At 46.4% G+C, this 27,743-nt stretch overlaps 1 protein-coding gene across 1 annotated transcript in view; it reads right to left on the reverse strand.

The window, feature by feature from the left end:
• glb1 (galactosidase, beta 1) overlaps positions 1-27,743 on the reverse strand; it is a 181,087-nt gene that overhangs the window by 34,917 nt on the left and 118,427 nt on the right. The window contains exons 14-15 of the mRNA XM_068000075.1: positions 26,437-26,568; positions 15,727-15,963 (exon numbers count right to left, since the gene is read on the reverse strand). Coding sequence (XP_067856176.1) covers positions 15,727-15,963; positions 26,437-26,568 — 369 coding nt within the window. The remainder of the gene's footprint in view (positions 1-15,726; positions 15,964-26,436; positions 26,569-27,743) is intronic.

The raw sequence follows: 27,743 nt of genomic DNA on the forward strand, positions 1-27,743 counted from the left end.
AATCCACACCCTGAGTAGTATATATGGAATCCACACCCTGAGTAGTATATATGGAATCCACACCCTGAGTAGTATATATGGAATCCACACCCTGGGTAGTATATATGGAATCCACACCCTGAGTAGTATATATGGAATCCACACCCTGAGTAGTATATATGGAATCCACACCCTGGGTAGTATATATGGAATCCACACCCCGGGTAGTATATATGGAATCCACACCCCGGGTAGTATATATGGAATCTACACCCTGAGTAGTATATATGGAATCCACACCCTGGGTAGTATATATGGAATCCACACCCTGGGTAGTATATATGGAATCCACACCCCGGGTAGTAGATATGGAATCCACACCCCGAGTAGGATATATGGAATCCACACCCTGGGTAGTATATATGGAATCCACACCCTGGGTAGTATATATGGAATCCACACCCTGAGTAGTATATATGGAATCCACACCCCGGGTAGTATAAATGGAATCCACACCCCGGGTAGGAAATATGGAATCCACACCCCGAGTAGTATATATGGAATCCACACCCTGAGTAGTATATATGGAATCCACACCCCGGGTAGTATAAATGGAATCCACACCCCGGGTAGGAAATATGGAATCCACACCCCGAGTAGTATATATGGAATCCACACCCTGGGTAGTATATATGGAATCCACACCCTGAGTAGTATATATGGAATCCACACCCTGGGTAGTATATATGAAATCCACACCCCGGGTAGTATATATGGAATCCACACCCCGGGTAGTATATATGGAATCCACACCCCGGGTAGTATATATGGAATCCACACCCCGGGTAGTATATATGGAATCCACACCCCGGGTAGTATATATGGAATCCACACCCCGGGTAGTATATATGGAATCCACACCCCGGGTAGTATAAATGGAATCCACACCCCGGGTAGTATATATGGAATCCACACCCTGAGTAGTATATATGGAATCCACACCCCGAGTAGTATATATGGAATCCACACCCTGAGTAGTATATATGGAATCCACACCCCGAGTAGTATATATGGAATCCACACCCCGAGTAGTATATATGGAATCCACACCCTGGGTAGTATATATGGAATCCACACCCTGAGTAGTATATATGGAATCCACACCCTGGGTAGTATATATGGAATCCACACCCTGGGTAGTATATATGGAATCCACACCCTGAGTAGTATATATGGAATCCACACCCCGGGTAGTATATATGGAATCCACACCCTGAGTAGTATATATGGAATCCACACCCCGGGTAGTATATATGGAATCCACACCCTGAGTAGTATATATGGAATCCACACCCTGAGTAGTATATATGGAATCCACACCCTGGGTAGTATATATGGAATCCACACCCTGGGTAGTATATATGGAATCCACACCCTGGGTAGTATATATGGAATCCACACCCTGGGTAGTATATATGGAATCCACACCCTGGGTAGTATATATGGAATCCACACCCTGGGTAGTATATATGGAATCCACACCCTGAGTAGTATATATGGAATCCACACCCTGAGTAGTATATATGGAATCCACACCCTGAGTAGTATATATGGAATCCACACCCTGGGTAGTATATATGGAATCCACACCCTGGGTAGTATATATGGAATCCACACCCTGAGTAGTATATATGGAATCCACACCCTGAGTAGTATCTCTGGAATCCACACCCTGGGTAGTATATATGGAATCCACACCCTGAGTAGTATATATGGAATCCACACCCTGGGTAGTATATATGGAATCCACACCCTGAGTAGTATATATGGAATCCACACCCTGAGTAGTATATATGGAATCCACACCCCGGGTAGTATATATGGAATCCACACCCCGGGTAGTATATATGGAATCCACACCCCGGGTAGTATATATGGAATCCACACCCTGGGTAGTATATATGGAATCCACACCCTGAGTAGTATATATGGAATCCACACCCCGGGTAGTATATATGGAATCCACACCCCGGGTAGTATATATGGAATCCACACCCTGAGTCGTATATATGGAATCCACACCCTGAGTAGTATATATGGAATCCACACCCTGGGTAGTATATATGGAATCCACACCCTGAGTAGTATATATGGAATCCACACCCTGGGTAGTATATATGGAATCCACACCCTGGGTAGTATATATGGAATCCACACCCTGAGTAGTATATATGGAATCCACACCCTGGGTAGTATATATGGAATCCACACCCTGGGTAGTATATATGGAATCCACACCCTGGGTAGTATATATGGAATCCACACCCTGAGTAGTATATATGGAATCCACACCCTGGGTAGTATATATGGAATCCACACCCTGGGTAGTATATATGGAATCCACACCCTGGGTAGTATGTATGGAATCCACACCCTGGGTAGTATATATGGAATCCACACCCTGAGTAGTATATATGGAATCCACACCCTGAGTAGTATATATGGAATCCACACCCTGAGTAGTATATATGGAATCCACACCCTGGGTAGTATATATGGAATCCACACCCTGAGTAGTATATATGGAATCCACACCCTGGGTAGTATATATGGAATCCACACCCTGGGTAGTATATATGGAATCCACACCCTGGGTAGTATATATGGAATCCACACCCTGGGTAGTATATATGGAATCCACACCCTGGGTAGTATATATGGAATCCACACCCTGGGTCGTATATATGGAATCCACACCCTGAGTAGTATATATGGAATCCACACCCCGGGTAGTATATATGGAATCCACACCCCGGGTAGTATATATGGAATCCACACCCCGGGTAGTATATATGGAATCCACACCCTGAGTCGTATATATGGAATCCACACCCTGGGTAGTATATATGGAATCCACACCCTGAGTAGTATATATGGAATCCACACCCCGGGTAGTATATATGGAATCCACACCCCGGGTAGTATATATGGAATCCACACCCTGAGTAGTATATATGGAATCCACACCCCGGGTAGTATATATGGAATCCACACCCTGAGTAGTATATATGGAATCCACACCCTGGGTAGTATATATGGAATCCACACCCTGGGTAGTATATATGGAATCCACACCCTGAGTAGTATATATGGAATCCACACCCTGGGTAGTATATATGGAATCCACACCCCGGGTAGTAGATATGGAATCCACACCCCGAGTAGGATATATGGAATCCACACCCTGAGTAGTATATATGGAATCCACACCCTGAGTAGTATATATGGAATCCACACCCTGGGTCGTATATATGGAATCCACACCCTGGGTAGTATATATGGAATCCACACCCTGGGTAGTATGTATGGAATCCACACCCTGGGTAGTATATATGGAATCCACACCCTGAGTAGTATATATGGAATCCACACCCTGAGTAGTATATATGGAATCCACACCCTGAGTAGTATATATGGAATCCACACCCTGGGTAGTATATATGGAATCCACACCCTGAGTAGTATATATGGAATCCACACCCTGGGTAGTATATATGGAATCCACACCCTGGGTAGTATATATGGAATCCACACCCTGGGTAGTATATATGGAATCCACACCCTGGGTAGTATATATGGAATCCACACCCTGGGTAGTATATATGGAATCCACACCCTGGGTCGTATATATGGAATCCACACCCTGAGTAGTATATATGGAATCCACACCCCGGGTAGTATATATGGAATCCACACCCCGGGTAGTATATATGGAATCCACACCCCGGGTAGTATATATGGAATCCACACCCTGAGTCGTATATATGGAATCCACACCCTGGGTAGTATATATGGAATCCACACCCTGAGTAGTATATATGGAATCCACACCCCGGGTAGTATATATGGAATCCACACCCCGGGTAGTATATATGGAATCCACACCCTGAGTAGTATATATGGAATCCACACCCCGGGTAGTATATATGGAATCCACACCCTGAGTAGTATATATGGAATCCACACCCTGGGTAGTATATATGGAATCCACACCCTGAGTAGTATATATGGAATCCACACCCTGGGTAGTATATATGGAATCCACACCCTGGGTAGTATATATGGAATCCACACCCTGAGTAGTATATATGGAATCCACACCCTGGGTAGTATATATGGAATCCACACCCCGGGTAGTAGATATGGAATCCACACCCCGAGTAGGATATATGGAATCCACACCCTGAGTTGTATATATGGAATCCACACCCTGAGTAGTATATATGGAATCCACACCCCGGGTAGTATATATGGAATCCACACCCTGGGTAGTATATATGGAATCCACACCCTGAGTAGTATATATGGAATCCACACCCCGGGTAGTATATATGGAATCCACACCCCGGGTAGTATATATGGAATCCACACCCCGGGTAGTATATATGGAATCCACACCCTGGGTAGTATATATGGAATCCACACCCCGGGTAGTATATATGGAATCCACACCCCGGGTAGTATATATGGAATCCACACCCTGAGTAGTATATATGGAATCCACACTCCGGGTAGTATATATGGAATCCACACCCCGAGTAGTATATACGGAATCCACACCCTGGGTAGTATATACGGAATCCACACCCTGAGTAGTATATATGGAATCCACACCCTGAGTAGTATATATGGAATCCACACCCTGAGTAGTATATATGGAATCCACACCCTGGGTAGTATATATGGAATCCACACCCTGAGTAGTATATATGGAATCCACACCCTGGGTAGTATATATGGAATCCACACCCTGAGTAGTATATACGGAATCCACACCCTGAGTAGTATATATGGAATCCACACCCTGAGTAGTATATATGGAATCCACACCCTGAGTAGTATATATGGAATCCACACCCTGGGTAGTATATATGGAATCCACACCCTGAGTAGTATATATGGAATCCACACCCTGGGTAGTATATATGGAATCCACACCCTGAGTCGTATATATGGAATCCACACCCTGTCAACTATGTATATGAAATTATCAAATCCGTAAAATAATGGAATAAATTATTAGTAGTGAACTTGAGGGTTATCAGTACAAGAAAGGAAGGAAAAAAATGAACAAACTTGCATTTATATTGTAACATAATTTAGTAAACAGCAGTCAGCATGGCTACAGAAGGGAAAGATTCTGTCTGACTAACCTCAACTTCTTTGAGAAAGTGACAACTGAAATGGACTATGGTAAGTGTTATGGCTATTAGTTAAGCCCAAAGCTGTGGAGATCCAGAGTAAATCTTGAGAATGGATAAGAAATTTGCTGAAGGGTAGAAAAAAAAAGTGGATGTTTGTTCGAGGAATTGTCAGGGTGGGAGGAAATACAAAGTGGGATGTCCCAGAGCTCAATATTGGGACTACTACTGTTTCTAATTTACATCAGTGATTTGGACTCAGAAACTAAATGCAAATTAGTCAAATTTGAACGAGGCAGCTCAGAAATTACAGAATGAGTTGGAGATGTGTGGGCAGAGCAATGGCAGATGAAAGTTAACGCAGGCAACTATGAAGTGCTACACACAGGAAGGATAAACGGGGGACACGTGCGCCACGAATGGAGTTGAATTGGCTAAAAATGCGGTCAAAAGGGACCTAGGAATCTGGGCAGGCTCGACATTTAATCTGTCCAATCAATACAAAGAAACAACCAGCAAAGCCAATAGAATGTTGAACTATAGCTAAAATAGTAAAATACAAGTCTGCGGAGGTTGTGATCAAACATTTCTGTGCTCTGGTCAGGCCGCACCTTGCGTATTGTGTCCACTTCCGGTTGCCGAGAAACAAGGGAGACATTCAAGTACTGATGTAAAGTGCCCAAGTGATGAGGAAAGACTAAAGAAACGTGAGCTTCTTAGCCTGGGAAGAATGGTGCCTGAGAGGTGATCTTAGAGATGTACAAAGTAGTACATTTTATGGAAAAGGTAAATCCAGAAAATTACTTTAAATTAAATTAAATTGTGAGAGTAAGACAGAGAGTCACAGGCTCAAACCAGTAAAAGGTAAGACTGATATCAGGAAGTTCTTCTTCACACAAAGAATGATCAACACATGGAATGGGTTTCCCATAGAATAACAGAGGCAAAAACCTCTCTGTTTCCTGTTGGTCAACTAACTTTCTATCCATGCTGCTACATTTCCCCTACATAATACAACTGATTTTATTGAACAAGCCTCTAGTGGGACGCCTTATCAAATCAATTTTGAAAATCCATAATCATTTAGGAAACAATTAGATTCTACAGTGGTGGGGGAGGGGGTGGAGACCTGTGGATTCTTTACAGGTGGATAAACTAAGATGGGTTGAATGGCCCTGCCTCATCTATAATTACTGTGTGAGCTTGTGAATTCAGCTAGTATATGTATCAAATACCCAACCCAGTTACTACACGTTACGAATTTGGGTCTGGCATTGATGCCGTCTCAGGGTCAGTGGTATCATTCGCACTCTTATTATATGCAGTCTAAGAAGAAACAAAATCAGAGAAGCGCACTAGCATCTCAACCCACCATCTCAAATCTCTCTATTCTTTCACTTGTAAGAATTTACTAGGCCTTACAACACAACATTTAAAGTAACTACTTTTACTGAGAACTAAAGTGGTCCTAGCACTGGGGCATGCCATTCCCAACTCTTCTCTAATTTTAGCAACACATATTTACCCTAATCCTTGGTTTCCTGTTGGGCAACCAACTTTCTATTCACGCTGCTACATTTCCTCTATATCATACAACTCAATTTATGTAACAATCTTCTAGTGAGATGCCTTATCAAATGCATTTTGAAAATCCATAAAAACCGCACCACTGCATTGCCTATTATAAATATCTGATTTATACCGAGCACTGTTCATTTCCCTGTTTAATATTAAATAAATTAGTCTGCTGATTTATAGCTGAGCCTCTGTATGAGAGTTTATATTTCGTCCAACTAGATTGCATGCTGGCAATATATTCCAATAAGCAGGAATACAATGATTAGGATTCAACGACTGGGTCTCACTACATTTACCAAGATATTGGGCAGATAAAGACACACTGGGTTGTAGGAGATATGAGACCCACTTAGACCGTGCGCAGTGACGCTGAACCCAAGTCGATCATGCAGTGTCACAACACAAAAACGTAACAGAACATAAGAACATAAGAAATAGGAGCAGGAGCAGGAGTAGGCCATCCGGCCCCTCGAGCCTGCTCCGCCATTCAACAAGATCATGGCTGATCTTCTAGCTCATTTTCCTGCACTATCCCCACTTCCCTCAATGCCTTTAATATCTAGAAATCTATCGATCTTTGTTTTGAATGTACTCAATGACTGAGCCTCCACAGCCCTCTGGGGTAGAGAATTCCAAAGATTCACCACCCTCTGAGTGAAGAAATTTCTCCTCATCTCAGTCTTAAATGGCCTACCCCTTATTCTGGGACTGTGACCCCTGGTTCCAGACTCCCCAGCCAGGGGAAACATCCTCCCTACATCTACCCTGTCGAGCCCTGTAAGAATTTTGTATGTTTCAATGAGATCACCTCTCATTCTTCTAAACTCTAGTGAATACAGGCCTAGTCTACTCAATCTCTCCTCATACGACAATCCCGCCATCCCAGGAATCAGTCTGGTGAACCTTCATTGCACTCCCTCTATGGCAAGTATATCCTTTCTTAGGTAAGGAGACCAAACTGTACACAATACTCCAGGTGTGGTCTCACCAAGGCCCTATAAAATTACAGTAAGACATCTTTACTCCTGTACTCAAATCCTCTTGTAATAAAGGCCAACATACCATTTGCCTTCCTAATTGCTTGCTGCGCCTGCATGTTAGCTTTCAGTGATTCATGTACAAGGACACCCAGGTCCCTTTGAAGATCAACATTTCCCAATCTCTCACCATTTAAAAAAATACTCTGCATTTCTGTTTTTTCTACCAAAGTGGATAACTTCACATTTTTCCACATTATATTCCATCTGCCATGTGCTTGCCCACTCACTTAGCCAGTCTGTATCCCCTTGAAGCCTCTTTGCATCCTCCTCACAACTCACATTCCCACCTAGTTTTGTTTTATCAGAAAACTTGGAAATATTACATTTGGTCCCCTCATCCAAATCACTGATGTAGATTGTGAATAGCTGAGGCCCAAGCACCGATCCCTGCGATACCCCACTAGTCACAGTCTGCCAACCTGAAAAAGACCCGTTTATTCCTACTCTCTGTTTTCTGTCTGTTAACCAATTCTCAATCCATGCCAGTATATTACCCTCAATTCCATGTACTCTAACTTTGCTCACCAACTTCCTGCATGGGACCTTATCGAAAGCCTTCTGAAAATCCAAATAAACCACATCCACTGGTTCCCCCTTATCTATTCTACTAGTTACATCCTCAAAGAACTCCAATAGGTTTGTCAAACAAGATTTCCCTTTCGTAAATCGATGTTGACTCTGCCAAATCCTATTATTATTTTCTAAGTGTCCTGTTATAAGATATTCTAGCATTTTCCCCACTACTGATGTCAAGCTAACAGGTCTGTAGTTCCCTGTTTTCTCTCTCCCTCCTTTTTTAAATAGTGGGGTTACAGTCGCTGAAGGCCCTGTAAGAGAACAGAAGGCGATATTAAGCATCATCACAGATGTGTCATATTGCGATGGGCATCCTGAGGTGCTGAAGATGGCAAGGCATGTTCGCATCAATTCATATCGTGTGTGATGAATGTTAAAGTTACGTCAGCAGATGTTTGTCGGGTGCCAGTCTCGACGTCCCTGACGGACAGGCACTCAAGAATTCTGCTCAGCTCCAGCGCCTCGTGCTCCGCCTCTGTAAGGACGATTTGTTGCGGCCCCCCTCCGGTCCTCGCCCTCTCCCGTGCATTCTGAGCTCTCTTTTATAAGGGGAGAAAGTACAGATGCGTGAGTGAGTGATGGTGACATGGCCAACCGATGAATGCATTGGTTTGGGTGAGGCTGACCGTGAAAGAGGTGCATCAGAGGGTGAGTATGAGTCAGAGCCATGACATTGTATGAGGATTGGGTTAAGTGGTAGTGGTGGGATGAATACTGGGGAGGTGAGGAAGTGCAGGTAAGTTGAGGATGAGCCTTAAGTGGGTGTGGGGAACGATGTGATAGAGTAGTGTTGGCACTGCAGAATGAGTTGGGAACATAGGAGAATCAATAAATGTACTTACTAGCCGAGTTTGCCCCTGCACAGGTGCAGGTGGAGCAGTCCTTGGAGGGGCCCTCACGGGCTCCGAAACCCAGAGGGCGTGGGCCCAAAGCATCTAATCGGTCAGGGCATGAACAAGAGCAACCTGCCACTACCTCTGCTGCAGCCACAGGGGAGGCACCACGTAGAATTAGTCGGAAGCAAAAGGCGAAGGTTTTGTGAGCACGAAGGGTTTGCACAAGGGTCTATGACGGTTGGTCATGTTTTTTATTTATATTAGCTTTTTGTTAAACTCACATTAAATTTTATGATTGTCACAATTACTGCCACGTCTTGGCCATTCTTGACTGGCTTTTGTGATAGGGCTCTTCCATGAGGTTCACCATGAACACCCACACTTGATGCCACCCATTGGGTTACTTTACAGTGGGTGTATGTGTAGTTGCAGGCCTGTTTTGTGCAGGGAGGGGTGGGCCCTGGTGTGGGCGCTGTTCTATCCAGGTGGCGTGAGGACTGGACTCTTCACACTGTCTGATGTTAGGAGGACCGTTCACATATCGGAGACTCCCTGGCCTCACGAGCAGCCAGGTGAGCTGCTGCTCCGCCCATGAGTTGCTCCTGTGCCTCCTCCTCCTCCCCTCCCCCCCCCACTCCGCCTTCACCTCCTCAATGTGGGTGGCAGATGTGGATGGGGCCTCAAGTGGCACCCCTCTCTGTTGTGCCATGGGCACAACACACGACTGTATTGCGACCCACTCTGTGTGGTGCATATTGAAGTGCTCCCCCAGAACGATCACATCGCATCTTGAGCAGCCCTATAGCATGTTCAATTGTAGACCTGGTGGCGATGTGGCTGTCGTTATATTGATGCTGTTGCTCGGTGATGGGGTCCCTCAGAAGTGTCATGAGCCACGTGTGCAGGGAGTGTCCCTTGTCCCCAAGGAGCCAGTCCTTATGGGTGTTCGGTGCGTGGAAGAGGGGCGGGATGTTGGACTCCCGGAGGATGAAGGAATCGTGGCAGCTGCCAGGGAATCTGGCGCACACGTGTAGGAATCTCTTGCGGTGGTCACAAACGAGCTGAGTGTTGATGGAGTGATAGCCCTTCCTGTTGATGAACAGTCCTGGCTCGTGTGGAGGTGCTCGTATTGTTATATGGGTGCAATCGATTGCGCCCTGCACCCGTGGGAAGCCAGCCACAGCGTGGAATCCCACTGCCCTCTCTGTCTGGCTGAGGTCGTCCATGGGGAAGTTGACGTAGTGCGAGGCCCTGCGAAATAAGCCGTCGGTGACCTGCCTTATGCACTTGCGTGCAGACGACTCAGAGATCCCAGCGATGTCCCCGGTGGCACCCTGGAATGATCCGGAGGCGAAGAAGTAAGAAGATGCTGCTCAGGCCAGCCGGGAGCAGCTCGGCATGAAGGAGGCTGCAGATGTCTGAGACCACCTGGCGACTGACTCTGAGCCTCCGTATGCACTGCTCCTCAGAGAGGTCCAGGATGCTGAGCCTCGGTCTGTCGACCCCGTGGCGAGGGTAGTGCCTCCTGCAACGTCGCTCTCTCTGTTGTTCCCCTCTGTGCTCTTGTGCAGGTGCCTGTGGTGCAGCACTGTGTTGTGGAGCTGCAAGGTGGCGGAAGTGCACGTTTGAGGGGGTCCGCAAAGTAGTTAAATATGTTTGAACAGCAAAATTTTGTGTGGAAAGTAAGAATTTTCAGTGAAAACACACAGATCAAGAAGCCAAAACTTTGTCTGAAGTGACAGAGTGCCCTGCTGCAATAAATGACGTTTTCTCCCCACCTGTCAAATAATCCTTTGCATCTCCCACTGGCTCCAACAGGGAGTGTTTCCCACAGCACGGGAAACACGCTGAGGATGCTTCAAAATCGCACCCCTGCCTTGGTGTGGAGAAAATTAAGTAGTTCAACTATCCTCACCAACTGTGTCAAGTATCATCCCGCCGGCTTTAATTCCCAGTGGGATTTCCGCATTCGGGAGGCGGCCCGCACACAAGCCCATCAGTGGGGAACCCGGAAGTCTGCGGGTTGGAGCCGGGTTCTGAACCTGATCGGGATTTCCCCGATTTTCAGAGCCCTCCCGTCCCCACAATTTCCTGGGAAAATTGAGCCCAAGGTATTTGTTTAATTTCTGTGTCATTTCCTCATTCCCCATTATAAATTCTCCCGTCTCTGTCTGGAAGGGACTCACATTTGCCTTCGCCAGTCTTTTCCTTTTAACAAACCGATAGAAGCTTTTACAGTCCGTTTTTATGTTTCTCACTAGTTTACTCTCATATTCTATTTTCCCTTTCTTTATCAATTTCTTGGTCCTCCTTCGCTGAATTCTAAAATGCTCCCAATCCTCAGGCTTACTGCTTTTTCTAGCAACTTTATATGCCTCTTTCTTTGATTTAATACTATCTTTAATTTCTCTTGTTAGCCACGGTTGGACCACTTTTCCTGTTGTGTTTTTGTGCCTTAAAGGAATATATATTTGTTGAAAATTATGTATTAATTCTTTAAATGCTAGCCATTGCCTGTCTACTGTCAAACCTTCTAATGTAGTTCCCCAATCAACCACAGCCAACTTGCACCTCATACCTTCGTAGTTTCCTTTGTTAAGATTTAAGACCCTAGTTTTGGATTGAACTACAATCACTTTCAAACTTAATGAAGAATTCTATCATATTATGGTCACTCTTCCCTAAGGGCCCCTTCCTGAACATACAAATGCTCGGGTTCACATGTTAAGCCCTGATAATCAGGGTTTCCATCAGCAATGTCCGGCTTTCTTAGAAATTCTTCCTTTGAAAAAGTTCTACGCCCTCTCCAGTTGCTAGGCTCTTTCCTCTGGAAAATTGATGAAGGCACTGCGCCACTGATAAACAAAGGAATAAAGGGATATGGGAACAGACCGGGCACATGGGATTAAGATAACTGTTCGTGTGGAGGATAAACACCAACATGGATTGGATGGGCCGAATGGCCTGTTTAAATATTGTAATTTCCATGTATTGCTATGTAACATGATATGCCACTTGCTTTATACAAAAGCATGGTACATTGGCGAGACCATGCAGACGCTGCGACAACGGATGAACGGACACCGCGCAACAATCGCCAGACAGGAGGGTTCCCTCCCAGTCGGGGAACACTTCAGCAGTCAAGGACATTCAGCCACCGATCTTCGGGTAAGCGTACTCCAAAGCAGCCTTCGAGACACACGACAACGCAAAATCGTCGAGCAGAAATTGATAGCCAAGTTCCGCACCCATGAGGACGGCCTCAACCGGGATCTTGGGTTCATGTCACGCTACACGTAACCCCACCAGCGAACAAAAGTTAACTGTTTTTCATATAACGGGTCAATTGCTGTCTTTTCCTTCCGGATGTTTCTATGTTTCTGCCTCTCTCTCTCTTTTTTTTTGTTCTGGCCGTTTGTATATTCGGTGGCCCTGTAGGTAACACCTATCTGTCTGAACACTTTGGTTGTCTTGGCAACGGGCAGTTGAAAAGACTATCTGTAATCACCAGGTATTATTCTGTGATTTATAAATGCGAGAGGTTCGAGGATTTCTTGACATTCACCTGAGGAAGGAGGAAGCCTCCGAAAGCTTGTGAATTTTAAAATAAAATTGTTGGACTATAACTTGGTGTTGTAAAATTGTTTACAATTATACAAAATGTAGACTGCAGACTGGCGAATTTACTTGATGTGGTGGCCTGGAAGGATTCTGTAGCATAAAAAGTTGATGTGTACCAGTGATTGACACCATCTGGAGATCAGCCTTCAGCAGGTGACACAATGGACTCACTGCTGAGACAGAAGACAGGCAATTCCCCCCAATCTAATTACACTGGAGACAGGCATTCCCCCCAATCTAATTACACTGGAGACAGGCATTCCCCCCAATCTAATTACACTGGAGACAGGCATTCCCCCAACCTAATTACACTGGAGACAGGCACTCCCCCAATCTAATTACACTGGAGACAGGCATTCCCCCAACCTAATTACACTGGAGACAGGCATTCCCCCAATCTAATTACACTGGAGACAGGCAATTCCCCCCAATCTAATTACACTGGAGACAGGCAATTCCCCCCAATCTAATTACACTGGAGACAGGCAATTCCCCCCAATCTAATTACACTGGAGACAGGCAATTCCCCCCAATCTAATTACACTGGAGACAGGCAATTCCCCCCAATCTAATTACACTGGAGACAGGCAATTCCCCCCAATCTAATTACACTGGAGACAGGCATTCCCCCAATCTAATTACACTGGAGACAGGCATTCCCCCAATCTAATTACACTGGAGACAGGCATTCCCCCAATCTAATTACACTGGAGACAGGCATTCCCCCAATCTAATTACACTGGAGACAGGCATTCCCCCAATCTAATTACACTGGAGACAGGCATTCCCCCAATCTAATTACACTGGAGACAGGCATTCCCCCAATCTAATTACACTGGAGACAGGCAATTCCCCCCAATCTAATCACACTGGAGACAGGCAATTCCCCCCAATCTAATTACACTGGAGACAGGCATTCCCCCAATCTAATTACACTGGAGACAGGCATTCCCCCAATCTAATTACACTGGAGACAGGCATTCACCCAATCTAATTACACTGGAGACAGGCATTCCCTCAATCTAATTACACTGGAGACAGGCATTCACCCAATCTAATTACACTGGAGACAGGCATTCCCTCAATCGAATTACACTGGAGACAGGCATTCCCCCAATCTAATTACACTGGAGACAGGCATTCACCCAATCTAATTACACTGGAGACAGGCATTCCCCCAACCTAATTACACTGGAGACAGGCATTCACCCAATTTAATTACACTGGAGACAGGCATTCGCCCAACCTAATTTCACTGGAGACAGGCATTCGCCCAATCTAATTACACTGGAGACAGGCATTCATCCAATTTAATTACACTGGAGACAGGCATTCCCCCAATCTAATTACACTGGAGACAGGCATTCGCCCAATCTAATTACACTGGAGACAGGCATTCCCCCAATCTAATTACACTGGAGACAGGCATTCCCCCAATCTAATTACACTGGAGACAGGCATTCCCCCAATCTAATTACACTGGAGACAGGCAATTCCCCCAACCTAATTACACTGGAGACAGGCATTCCCCCAATCTAATTACACTGGAGACAGGCAATTCCCCCAACCTAATTACACTGGAGACAGGCATTCCCCCAACCTAATTACACTGGAGACAGGCAATTCCCTCAATCTAATTACACTGGAGACAGGCAATTCCCCCAACCTAATTACACTGGAGACAGGCATTCCCCCAATCTAATTACACTGGAGACAGGCATTCCCCCAATCTAATTACACTGGAGACAGGCATTCCCCCAATCTAATTACACTGGAGACAGGCAATCCCCCAACCTAATTACACTGGAGACAGGCAATTCCCTCAATCTAATTACACTGGAGACAGGCAATTCCCCCAACCTAATTACACTGGAGACAGGCATTCCCCCAATCTAATTACACTGGAGACAGGCATTCCCCCAATCTAATTACACTGGAGACAGGCATTCCCCCAATCTAATTACACTGGAGACAGGCATTCCCCCAATCTAATTACACTGGAGACAAGCATTCCCCCAATCTAATTACACTGGAGACAGGCATTCCCCCAATCTAATTACACTGGAGACAGGCATTCCCCCAATCTAATTACACTGGAGACAGGCATTCCCCCAATCTAATTACACTGGAGACAGGCAATTGCCCCAACCTAATTACACTGGAGACAGGCAATTCCCTCAATCTAATTACACTGGAGACAGGCAATTCCCCCAATCTAATTACACTGGAGACAGGCAATTCCCCCAACCTAATTACACTGGAGACAGGCATTCCCCCAATCTAATTACACTGGAGACAGGCATTCCCCCAATCTAATTACACTGGAGACAAGCATTCCCCCAATCTAATTACACTGGAGACAGGCATTCCCCCAATCTAATTACACTGGAGACAGGCATTCCCCCCAATCTAATTACACTGGAGACAGGCATTCCCCCAATCTAATGACACTGGAGACAGGCATTCGCCCAATTTAATTAGAGAGGAGACAGGTAATTACCTATTCTAATTAGGCAGGAGACAGGCATTCATCTCGTCTAATTAGAGATCAGACAGGCATTTTCCAATTTTTCACCAAAAGAAGAATTTTTGATTCAATAAGGGTACAAAATCCAACAAAATTACTGCAGTCATACGACGGCAAATTATTTTTCAAGGGCAGAGTGCTGAGAATTCTGATTTTTGTATTGCATGGGAATTGAATAAGAACAGTGTAAAAATGGACCTGACGAGTTAGTGACTGAAAATAACTGGATGGATGAACAGATGGGACAAATGCTGTAATCCATTAAATGGGACGTATTACATACTTTTCCTGTTTTAGTTCATTACTGAATAAGATCTACTCCATGCTCACTGCTTCTACCGGAGATTTAATTCAAATCTTGTACCTACCTTGGACCATCCGGGAAATTTAAGGTATGTATCTTGAGGCAGGTCAGGGATTCCGTTTGGAATTACAAAGGCACCTAAATAAAAGGACGGCACTTTGACCTCAGCTGGAGCAGTGAGCTTCTGAAGTTCCTGGGGTTTCTTTAAGTGGCCATTTGTCACAGCTTCATCAATGTTTAATGAGTAGATGATCCACCCAGTCAGGATATTTGAAGCCAAAGTAAGATTTGTTACCAGTCCCTGTGGAGATGGAAAAAAAAAAGAAGAGACTTTGGGTAATTTGGCAGCAGTGCCGACATGCAGCTTTTGCCCTGCCATCCAACTAACCAGTGAGATAGCTTCAAAACACACGAAAAAAAAAGAGGGCAGGGGCCTTGTATTGAGAACAGGGCCAGAAACAGAAACGTAGATGCCAGGCCTGATCGGTTCTGGTAATTGACTGCAATTTGCCGTTGCAGCTTCAGGCCCATCTTTAGGCCATAACGGGACCTATGCATTCTCTCGGCAGGTGTAGTGTTACTGGGGGCGCTCTGGGGCAAATTCTTGGAGAAGTCGAGCCACACTCCGCCTCATCAAGCCCCTAAAAACTGCCGGAGCCACGGGGGGCAGGCAGAAGGAGTGCCGCCCCGCAGTGTGCTCCAATAATGCTGGAGTTCCGGCCCCCACTCGTGCAACTTCTGGGCTCGAATCACTAACAAATGTCTTGATGCTGCAATCAATCTAATTGGGGCCCAATGTCATTTATTGCTGGAACATGAAAATAGTTTTATTAGATCAGTAGTTATTAAGGATGATGTGAAGTATTAACATCAATGCACGATTCTATGACCACAAGACCATAAGAGATAGGAGCAGGAGTTGGCCATTCGGCCCCTCAAGCCTGCTCCGCCATTCAATGAGATCATGGCTGATCTGATTTTTACCTCAACTGAATCAACTCAAATGAAATACTGTATCAGAAGATTAACTGTTGCTCTAATATGCATTTATAACAACATCTTGGCACCAAAATTGCATGGGCCACGTCCCTGCCAGTTACAGCAGGATTGCATGTGGGTCACTGGGAGGTCACCTCATTTACATGTGCCTGGTGGGCCCCTACCCCATTACAGATGTCTGCCTACGCACACAGGTGAGAAACTCTGGTGCCTGCTGCCATATGGAGGGGGTGCGTTCCTGGCTTCCCCCTGGAGAACAATTTTCTAACTAAGCGTGCCGATAATAATTTTTTTTTTGGAAAACAATTTCTTAACCTTCAGGGTTCCAGGCTGCTTTCCCGGCCTGCACTGGTAGTGCCCACTTACACCCTTCCGGGAAGTGGTACACCTCATCGCACTGGGCAGACTGACCTTCAAACTTCTGTCGGATTCCAATGAGGTGGGGGAAGCAGGAACTGCCAGATTAGGGAGACCCCGCTCCTAAGCCACGGGGGTCCATGCTTGAGCCGGGCGGAGGTTCTATCCTCAAAACTCTCGGGAAAGGCCAGGACATTTGGGTCAGTCAGGCCATCTAAACATTTTCACAAGTATATTAAGAGAAAGAGGGTGGCCAAGAGTAATGTGGGTCCCTTAATGACAGACGCAGGTGACAGTGTAATTGGAAATCAGGAAATGGCAGACTTGTTAAATGATTACTTTGAATCGGTCTCCGCAGAAGAGGAAGAAGATAAAGTACCAGAGATACGAGGAAAACTAAAAATAAATGAAGGAGATGAAAGTAGATTTAATATAAGTTTAAAAAAAAGAGATTGAAGATTGACAAGTCCCCAGGACCTGATGGTTTCTACCTCAGGGTATTAAAGGAAGTCGGTGAGGGAATTGTAGAGTCTTTAGCCATGATCTTTGTAAACTCTCTCGATTTAGGAAATGTCTCCTTGGATTGGAAAATTGTCAATCTCACTCCATTATTTAAGAAGGGTGGGAGAGATAAATCAGGAAATTATAGACCTATTAATCTAATGTCTATTGTGGAAAGTTACCAGAACCTGTTAGTAGGGACAGAGTGACTGAGCACTTGGATAAATAGGAGCTGATCAGAGAGAACCAGCATGGTTTTGTAACGGTTAAGTCATGTCTAATTAATCTAGTTGGATTTTTTGAGGTGGTCACTAACGTGGCAGATAAGGAAGTGTCTTTGGATGTTATATATATGGACTTCCAGAAGGCATTTGATATGGTTCCATACAAGAGACTGTTAGCAAAAATGAAAGTGCATGGAATTGGAGGCAACCTTTTGGCATGGGTAGAGAATTGGTTAGGAGGTAGGAGACAGAGTGTAGGGATAATGGGCATGTATTCAAATTGGCAGGATGTGACTAGTGGTTTCCCCCAGGGATCTGTACTAGGACCTCAGCTTTTCATGATATTTATCAATGACTTAGATAAAGGAATAGCGAGCCGTATATCCAAGTTTGCTGATGACACCAAGTTAGGCGGCACAGTAAATAGTGCAGGTGGGAGCAGAAAATTGCAAAGGGACTTTGATAGATTAAGTGAGTGGGCATGTGGGCAGATGGAGTTCAGTGTGGGGAAATGTGAGGTCCCACCATTGCCGGCCGTGCCTTCAGCCATCCCTCCCATAGCTCTCCGCCTCTCTTTCCTCCTGTAAGAGCCTCCTCAAAACCTATTTCTTTGGCTAAGCCTTCAGTCACTCCTCTTCATATTTCCTTCTTTGGCTCGGTGTCAGTATTTCTCGCTGACACGGAGGGGCATTCCACTCATCTTCAGACAGACATGTTTGTTTGTGCCGATTGTATTCTGGGTCCTAACAGAGGGACGGGGCAGTGATACTCCCGCCCCCATACAGCCACCCCAGAAATTTCGCCCTGTGGTGGGTCCTGGTGTAGCTGGGTCCTGGCTTAGTTTCTGGCCATCCCAGCCAACTTCCCACCAAAGTATCAGCTCCCGAGGATGTTTTTCTACGTTAAAGGTGCTATATAAATGCAAGTTGTTGTCTGTCTCCCTTCCTCCCCCTTTCACAGAGTCAAAGTCAGAGATCAAAGGTTTTTTTTTTAAAAAAAAAACAGAATGGGTGCGAGGTGTTTTCTGATCACCTGGACCAGCTAATGATCCGCTTATTGTTTAGTCTCTGGGAAAAGCAACTTCTGTTCATCAGATTAATCACCCTTTATCTGGCTGCCTTTTTGAAACTCATGAGAATACAGACTGCTTTTAAAAACCCGGCACTAAAAGTAATCGTTTCCAAAACCCTCTGGTTTAAAAGTGGTCAAAAATATCCTGAAAAGCGACAACACCCCACTCTCGGAAACCAGGCGGCAGGCTTGGAGAAAGTTACAAGGTGGCTGGTCACTAATTGACCAAATAAAGGATTTGTCTGGCTGGCTGAAGAGTTTTAATAATGGCAAAAGGAAAAAGGTTGCATTCAGCTGCCAGGCTAGGTAGGTCACAGGAGGAGTTCCACAGCTGTCAGAACTAAAAAAAAAAGCTGTGACACACTTGTTTGGCCTCGACAGTCTGAAGAGGGCTTTTCAACTGCTGAATGTGAGATTTGGATTCCTTTCTGTGTGATGCCGTCTTACAGGGGGCTTGACAGGGTAGATGCCGAGAGGCTGTTTCCCCAGGCTGGAGAGTCTAGAACTAAGGGGCACAGTCGCAGGATAAGGGGTCGGACATTTAAGACTGAGGTGAGGAGGAATTTCTTCACTCAGAGGGCTGTGAATCTTTGGAATTCTCTACCCCAGAGGGCTGTGGATGCTCAGTCATTGAATATATTCAAGGCTGAGATTGATAGATTTTTGGACTCCAGGGGAATCAAGGGATATGGGGATCGGGCAGGAAAGTGGAGTTGAGGTCGAAATTCAGCCATGATCTTATTGAATGGCGGAGCAGGCTCGAGGGGCCGTATGGCCGACTCCTGCTCATATTTCTTATTTCTTAACCAGCAGGTAGCTTAACTTCAATAACAATACAAAAATATATTAGTTAATGATTGCTTACTTTATGTACACTACACATCTATCAGTATCTACACACAAGGAATACATATACTGTGGGAGTGCATCGCCATAGGAGTTCTCCCGATCATCTGCTGTAACTTCTGCGGAGACCCCGGAAAAATTGGGAAAACACTGTTTTTCCAGAGTTTCCATGGCTATTCCGCTGAAGTTACAACGGATGACCGCAGAAACCCCTTGGAAACCAATCGTTCCTCTCCAAGGTGATTGATTGTTCTCTAATATGCTGCAACTGCTGCTGCAAACAGTAAGAAAATGGAATTTTTAATATCTATTTGTTCTCAGGGTGTGGGCAAGGCCGCATTATATAAATATTATTTTGGGATACAGCATGCTGGGGAGGAACAGGTGACTTTGGACCTATGGTTCCCAAAGCTCTCCACCACTGGAGTCTTCCTCACGTCATTTCTGGGTCCGTTGTAGCTTATTTGATAGCGACCGATTGCTATTATTAGTCAACAACTCTATTATCATTGTGTCATGCGACTACCAGGATGGTAGCAGGTAAACTAGATGGACCTTGGTCTTTTCTCGTCTAGCAATTCCTATGTTCCTATTGCCAATCCCTAGTTGCCCTGAGAAGGTAGTGGTGATTGTTTTGTACAATTCAGTGACTTGCTAAGAGTAAAGAATGTAGTGTGGGCCAGACACTATTAAAGGCCAGACCGGGTGGGGGTGCCAGATTCCCTTACCTGAAGGACATTAGTGAACCAGTTGGAGTTTTACCAAGGCGTGCATCTTATTGAAGGCGGTTTCCCCCGTGGAGGAACGGCGGTCCCCACCCTATAGCTTGTTGGAGGCGGTTTCCCCCCTGGAGTAACCGCGGTCCACACCCTATAGCTTGTTGGAGGCGGTTTCCCCCATGGAGCAATGGCGCTCCACACCCTATAGCTTGTTGAAGGCGGTTTCCCCCATGGAGCAATGGCGGTCCCCACCCTATAGCTTGTTGGAGGCGGTTTCCCCCGTGGAGCAATGGCAGTCCCCACCCTATAGCTTGTTGGAGGCGGTTTCCCCCATGGAGTAACCGCGGTCCACACCCTATAGCTTGTTGGAGGCGGTTTCCCCCGTGGAGTAATGGCGGTCCCCACCCTATAGCTTGTTGGAGGCGGTTTCCCCCGTGGAGTAATGGCGGTCCCCACCCTATAGCTTGTTGGAGGCGGTGTCCCCCGTGGAGTAATGGCGGTCCCCACCCTATAGCTTGTTGGAGGCGGTTTCCCCCATGGAGTAATGGCGGTCCCCACCCTATAGCTTGTTGAAGGCGGTTTCCCCCGTGGAGTAATGGCGGGCCCCACCCTATAGCTTGTTGAAGGCGGTTTCCCCCGTGGAATAATGGCAGTCCCCACCCTATAGCTTGTTGAAGGCGGTTTCCCCCATGGAGTAACCGCGGTCCACACCCTATAGCTTGTTGGAGGCGGTTTCCCCCGTGGAGTAATGGCGGTCCCCACCCTATAGCTTGTTGGAGGCGGTTTCCCCCGTGGAATAATGGCGGTCCCCACCCTATAGCTTGTTGGAGGCGGTTTCCCCCGTGGAATAATGGCGGTCCCCACCCTATAGCTTGTTGAAGGCGGTTTCCCCCGTGGAGTAACCGCGGTCCCCACCCGATAGCTTGTTGGAGGCGGTTTCCCCCGTGGAGTAATGGCGGTCCCCACCCTATAGCTTGTTGAAGGCGGTTTCCCCCGTGGAGTAATGGCGGTCCCCACCCTATAGCTTGTTGAAGACGGTTTCCCCCATGGAGTAATGGCGGTCCCCACCCTATAGCTTGTTGAAGGCGGTTTCCCCCGTGGAGTAATGGCGGGTCCCACCCTATAGCTTGTTGGAGGCGGTTTCCCCCGTGGAATAATGGCAGGCCCCACCCTATAGCTTGTTGGAGGCGGTTTCCCCCGTGGAGTAATGGCGGTCCCCACCCTATAACTTGTTGAAGGCGGTTTCCCCCGTGGAGCAATGGCGGTCCACACCCTATAGCTTGTTGGAGGCGGTTTCCCCCGTGGAGTAACCGCGGTCCCCACCCTATAGCTTGTTGGAGGCGGTTTCCCCCGTGGAGTAATGGCGGTCCCCACCCTATAGCTTGTTGGAGGCGGTTTCCCCCGTGGAATAATGGCGGGCCCCACCCTATAGCTTGTTGGAGGCGGTTTCCCCCGTGGAGTAATGGCGGTCCCCACCCTATAGCTTGTTGGAGGCGGTTTCCCCCGTGGAGTAACCGCGGTCCACACCCTATAGCTTGTTGAAGGCGGTTTCCCCCTTGGAGTAACCGCGGTCCCCACCCTATAGCTTGTTGAAGGCGGTTTCCCCCGTGGAATAATGGCGGTCCCCACCCTATAGCTTGTTGAAGGCGGTTTCCCCCATGGAGTAATGGCGGTCCCCACCCTATAGCTTGTTGAAGGCGGTTTCCCCCGTGGAGCAATGGCGGTCCCCACCCTATAGCTTGTTGGAGGCGGTTTCCCCCTTGGAGTAACCGCGGTCCCCACCCTATAGCTTGTTGAAGGCGGTTTCCCCCTTGGAGTAACCGCGGTCCCCACCCTATAGCTTGTTGAAGGCGGTTTCCCCCGTGGAATAATGGCGGTCCCCACCCTATAGCTTGTTGGAGGCGGTTTCCTCCATGGAGTAATGGCGGTCCCCACCCTATAGCTTGTTGGAGGCGGTTTCCCCCGTGGAGTAATGGCGGTCCCCACCCTATAGCTTGTTGGAGGCGGTTTCCCCCGTGGAGTAATGGCGGTCCCCACCCTATAGCTTGTTGGAGGCGGTTTCCCCCGTGGAGTAATGGCGGTCCCCACCCTATAGCTTGTTGAAGGCGGTTTCCCCCGTGGAGTAATGGCGGTCCCCACCCTATAGCTTGTTGAAGGCGGTTTCCCCCGTGGAGTAATGGCGATCCCCACCCTATAGCTTGTTGAAGGCGGTTTCCCCCGTGGAGTAATGGCGGTCCCCACCCTATAGCTTGTTGAAGGCGGTTTCCCCCGTGGAGCAATGGCGGTCCCCACCCTATAGCTTGTTGAAGGCGGTTTCCCCCGTGGAGCAATGGCGGTCCCCACCCTATAGCTTGTTGAAGGCAGTTTCCTCCATGGAGCAATGGCGGTCCCCACCCTATAGCTTGTTGAAGGCGGTTTCCCCCGTGGAGTAATGGCGGTCCCCACCCTATAGCTTGTTGAAGGCGGTTTCCCCCGTGGAGTAATGGCGGTCCCCACCCGATAGCTTGTTGGAGGCGGTTTCCCCCGTGGAATAATGGCGGGCCCCACCCTATAGCTTGTTGAAGGCAGTTTCCTCCGTGGAGCAATGGCGGTCCCCACCCTATAGCTTGTTGGAGGCGGTTTCCCCCGTGGAATAATGGCGGTCCCCACCCTATAGCTTGTTGGAGGCGGTTTCCCCCGTGGAATAATGGCGGTCCCCACCCTATAGCTTGTTGGAGGCGGTTTCCCCCGTGGAATAATGGCGGTCCCCACCCTATAGCTTGTTGGAGGCGGTTTCCCCCGTGGAATAATGGCGGGTCCCACCCTATAGCTTGTTGGAGGCGGTTTCCCCCGTGGAATAATGGCGGGCCCCACCCTATAGCTTGTTGAAGGCAGTTTCCTCCGTGGAGCAATGGCGGTCCCCACCCTATAGCTTGTTGGAGGCGGTTTCCCCCGTGGAATAATGGCGGTCCCCACCCTATAGCTTGTTGGAGGCGGTTTCCCCCGTGGAATAATGGCGGGCCCCAACCGAAAGCTTGAATGAATAAAGAAGCACCATCCTCGGGATTATTCTTTTGCAACCAATCAGATCAATGGGACGACAGAACTGGGGCCTGGCAAAGCTCATCGATTGGACATTACTTTCTCCTGCGACTGTTTACACACAAACATAAGACTGAAGAGTTTTAAAATGAGCTGATGGTTTCTGGGCGTCATAGTTACAGTGGCCTGGAAATTCTATAGGGGTTCTCCCATTCCTCGTCCATAACTCCACCCCCACCCCCCCCAAAAAATGTTGTCTTAAGTGAAGGTTTTTTTTTTCAAAACTGGATGGGGCCGTGTTTTGAGATAAGAAGCATGTTCCCCAGGGTCAATACATTAACAGACTTCACTGAGTAATCCCGTCACTGCACGTGCAAAATTTTCCGGTTTTAGATATAACAGGGCGTAGGATTACACTGGTGATTAGTTTTGCTTAATTTAAACAAATTACAGTGAAGTGCCCATATTTAGGATTTTACTATAATGTACCACAGTAATGTTTGATCTAATCTGTTGTCCTTTTCTGTGCGTGTTTGGGAATTGTGTTGTAACTTTACAAGATGTTTTCAACTTGTTTACACGCTTGTGGTGGAGGGCCCTTTGGGGAGGGAGAGAGAGAGCGCGCCAGAGAGAGAGAGCGCGCGAGAGAGAGCGCGAGAGAGAGCGCGAGAGAGAGCGCGAGAGAGAGAGCGCGAGAGAGAGAGAGCGAGAGAGAGAGAGCGAGAGAGAGAGAGCGAGAGAGAGAGAGCGAGAGAGAGAGAGCGAGAGAGAGAGAGCGAGAGAGAGAGAGCGAGCGAGAGAGCGAGCGCGAGAGCGAGAGCGAGAGCGAGAGAGCGAGAGAGAGAGAGCGAGAGAGAGAGAGCGAGAGAGAGCCCACACCGTCCACATTAGGGTGGTCAATGTCTACAGGGGAAAATGAGCAGTGACATTAATAATAGTATAATAAATTGTAAACCCCAGACTGAAGCAAGTCAATCAGGTTCACTGGACACCACAAAATTTAACTCCCACGCATGTTCCTGCAAATCATATTTTTCATGTTTTTAAAAAATGATTGCAGTATGTAACAATTTAAATTTCAAGAATTTTTTTTGTTGACAGGATCAAGAGCAATACAGGCTGGAAAATGACTTTTCATGATAATAGCAGACAGGTGTTTAACATATTCATATGTCATTACTTTGTCAGATGTTTTAACAGAGGGTGTTTCGTTGTTTAGTTTAAGTTTAACTTGTACAGTGGGACTGAAGTCCCTATGACTACTTTTACATTCACATTTAAAATATGTGTAACCTCTCTTATTTTTGGCTTGAAAGGCACCACACCAAGCACCAAAAATACCACAAGATTTTCCAAATAAAGTGTCAAAAGTCGAAACTTTCTGGAGGGGGATGCCCCCATCAAAATAAATCACATCCTCTAAATCAGTCGCTGCTATAAACTGTGTTTGTGCACTTTAAGGTTTTTTTCCTGCAATTGAGTGTTCGGGTATACCTGCAGTTGAAGTAATGAGCAGCTTGTGTTCCAGTGACTTGCATTATAACTCCTTGTCTTTCACGTGTCATCGACATTCAGGGCTGCTTCTGAATTGAAGCTGATGGTCAGCCTTTGCTAGTTTTTAAAAAAAAATTGGCAGGTATGCACAGCCAATGCTCTGAAGAAAACTGCAATGGCACTAAGACATTGCAGTGCCTCTCAACTATTTTTCCACACTCTTGTGGTTATGAACCAGTCAGCATTCTGGGACAGCTCATCATGTGTGCCTTCCAACAGGTGAGTCTGGTGTCTTGTCAATTGCTTGCAAAATCACCTCCTGGTGTTGAGAGGGACCCAGGACCGGACAAATTAATCACCAAGGATCTGCTTACATGAGATTTCAGCATCACACACCTCATGTCCCAGGAGAGTCCCGCAGTCAGTGTACACTACTCCTCTGACAGATCTGCTTTAATGCAAGGCCTGTGAAGCTTTATAAGTACTAAGCACAGATGAGTGCCAAATCCAGTCATTCCAGCTAAGGAATGTGTTATGAAGAAGCTCAAGCTTTGCAGGGTTTCTGAACTAGATGGTATGAACCCTAGAACTTAAGGAAATAGATAAGGCTCTGGTTTATTCTTAGGAGCTTCCATAAATACTGCACCCAAGAACTGGAGGGTAATACACATCCTGATATCCAGAACAGGCGGATGACATGAATAGAATCATATCTTCAATCTTTTGCTAAATTTATTGGATCTCTATAGGGTTTGTCTAAGGATGTGCTCGCACATTTTTTTTATTTGTTCATGGGATGTGGGCGTCGCTGGCAAGGCCAGAATTTATTGCCCATCCCTAATTGCCCTTGAGAAGGTGGTGGTGAGCCGCCTTCTTGAACCGCTGCAGTCCGTGTGGTGACGGTTCTCCCACAGTGCTGTTAGGAAGGGAGTTCCAGGATTTTGACCCAGTGACGATGAAGGATCGACGATATATTTCCAAGTCGGGATGGTGTGTGACTTGGAGGGGAACGTGCAGGTGGTGTTGTTCCCATGTGCCTGCTGCTCTTGTCCTTCTAGGTGGTAGAGGTCGGGGGTTTGGGAGGTGCTGTCGAAGAAGCCTTGGGGAGTTGCTACAGTACATCCTGTGGATGCTACACACTGCAGCCACTGTGCACCGGTGGTGAAGGGAGTGAATGTTTAGGGTGGTGGATGGGGTGCCAATCAAGCGGGCTACTTTGTCCTGGATGGTGTCGAGCTTCTTGAGTGTTGTTGGAGCTGCACTCATCCAGGCAAGTGGAGAGTATTCCATCACACTCCTGACTTGTGCCTTGTAGATGGTGGAAAGGCTTTGGGGAGTCAGGAGGCGAGTCACTCGTCGCAGAATACCCAGCCTCTGACCTGCTCTTGTAGCCACTGTATTTATGTGGCTGGTCCAGTTAAATTATTAAACACATTGTTAAAAGTTCCTCAACACTATTAAATTACTTCAAACTAACAACAACTTAAGTCCTTCCAGTAACACAGATATCAGGTACGGTACTGTAAAATGTATAATATATACCTTAGAGTCATGGATGTCTTTCCCATAATTTATTCTGCCCATGTTTTCCACTAATATATCAAGTTGCGATCCAGCCCGTCCAGTAATGTTAATCGAGGTGATTTTATTTCTTTCTAGAATCCCTTGGAAAACCTAATGAACAAATGAAAACAGAGACACTTTTAACACAATTAAAAACATGAATTTTTTTTTTAAAGAGTATGTCGGAATACAGCCAAACTGATGACATAAAAAAGCCGTGACATTGGGTGCAGCAATTTCACATCGCACAACTTGCAGCAATATAGGATCAAGATCAATTTTCAAATTGCGTGTTTTCGTTGTGAGTGTTTTAAGTTTTGTTTCTGCCACTGAGCTACTTGAGAAAGCTCTGTACTGCTATGCATGTAATATCTACCATAGTTCTGAGCAGCTCATAACTGGATAAAGAAACAAATTAATGATGGAGGCAAAACGCCATTCTACGAGTAGATTATTTCTGTTTGTGACAGATTAGGGTAATCTGAAGTCTATTAGTCTTCTAAGTTTTGTGCGTTGGAGTGATTGGCAAAGTACATTTTTCACAGCCACTCTCTGTGCAATGGTTAGGGTGAGGTTTACAGAGCTGCATTAACTCTATCAAACAGAAATCTCAGTTATGGGGAAGGTTAAAGAAGTTAGACTGCTCTCTTTGGAGAAGATCAGTGCTCGGCCAAAATGAAGTTTTCAAGATTATGGAAGAGATGGAGGAAATTGGCTGAGATGAATTTTTCAGTGTGAATCACAGGAGACGCAAGTTAGATTATTAGGAAATGAGGACCACGAAGGGAAGTCAGGTGGACATGCAGGAACTGATAATGCGACTGCCAGCGCTAATTGCACTGTAACTCATCAAGTGCTGGGTCTTCATAACACTAACTGCAGATACCTAACAACAACACCAAAAGCTTGCGTTTATATAGCGCCTTTAATGCAGTAAAACGTCCCAAGGCGCATCACAGGGGCGCTGTCAAACAAAATTTGACACCGAGCCACGTAAGGAGATATTAGGACAGGGGACCAAAAGCTTGGTCAATGAGGTAGGTTATAAGGAGGGTCTTAAAGGAGGAGAGAGAGGTAGAGAGGCGGAGAGGTTTAGGGAGGGAATTCCAGAGCTTAGGGCCTGTGCAGCTGAAGGGACGGCCGCCAGTGAAGAAAATCGAAGATGCGCAAAAGGTCAGAATTGGAGGAGCGCAGAGATCATGGAGGGTTGTAGGGATGGAGGAAGTTACAGAGATAGAGAGGGGGTGAGGCCAAGGAGGGATTTATAACAAGCTTGAGAATTTTAA

This window comes from Heptranchias perlo, chromosome 2 (assembly GCF_035084215.1).
Source record: "Heptranchias perlo isolate sHepPer1 chromosome 2, sHepPer1.hap1, whole genome shotgun sequence".
NCBI lineage: Eukaryota > Metazoa > Chordata > Chondrichthyes > Hexanchiformes > Hexanchidae > Heptranchias > Heptranchias perlo.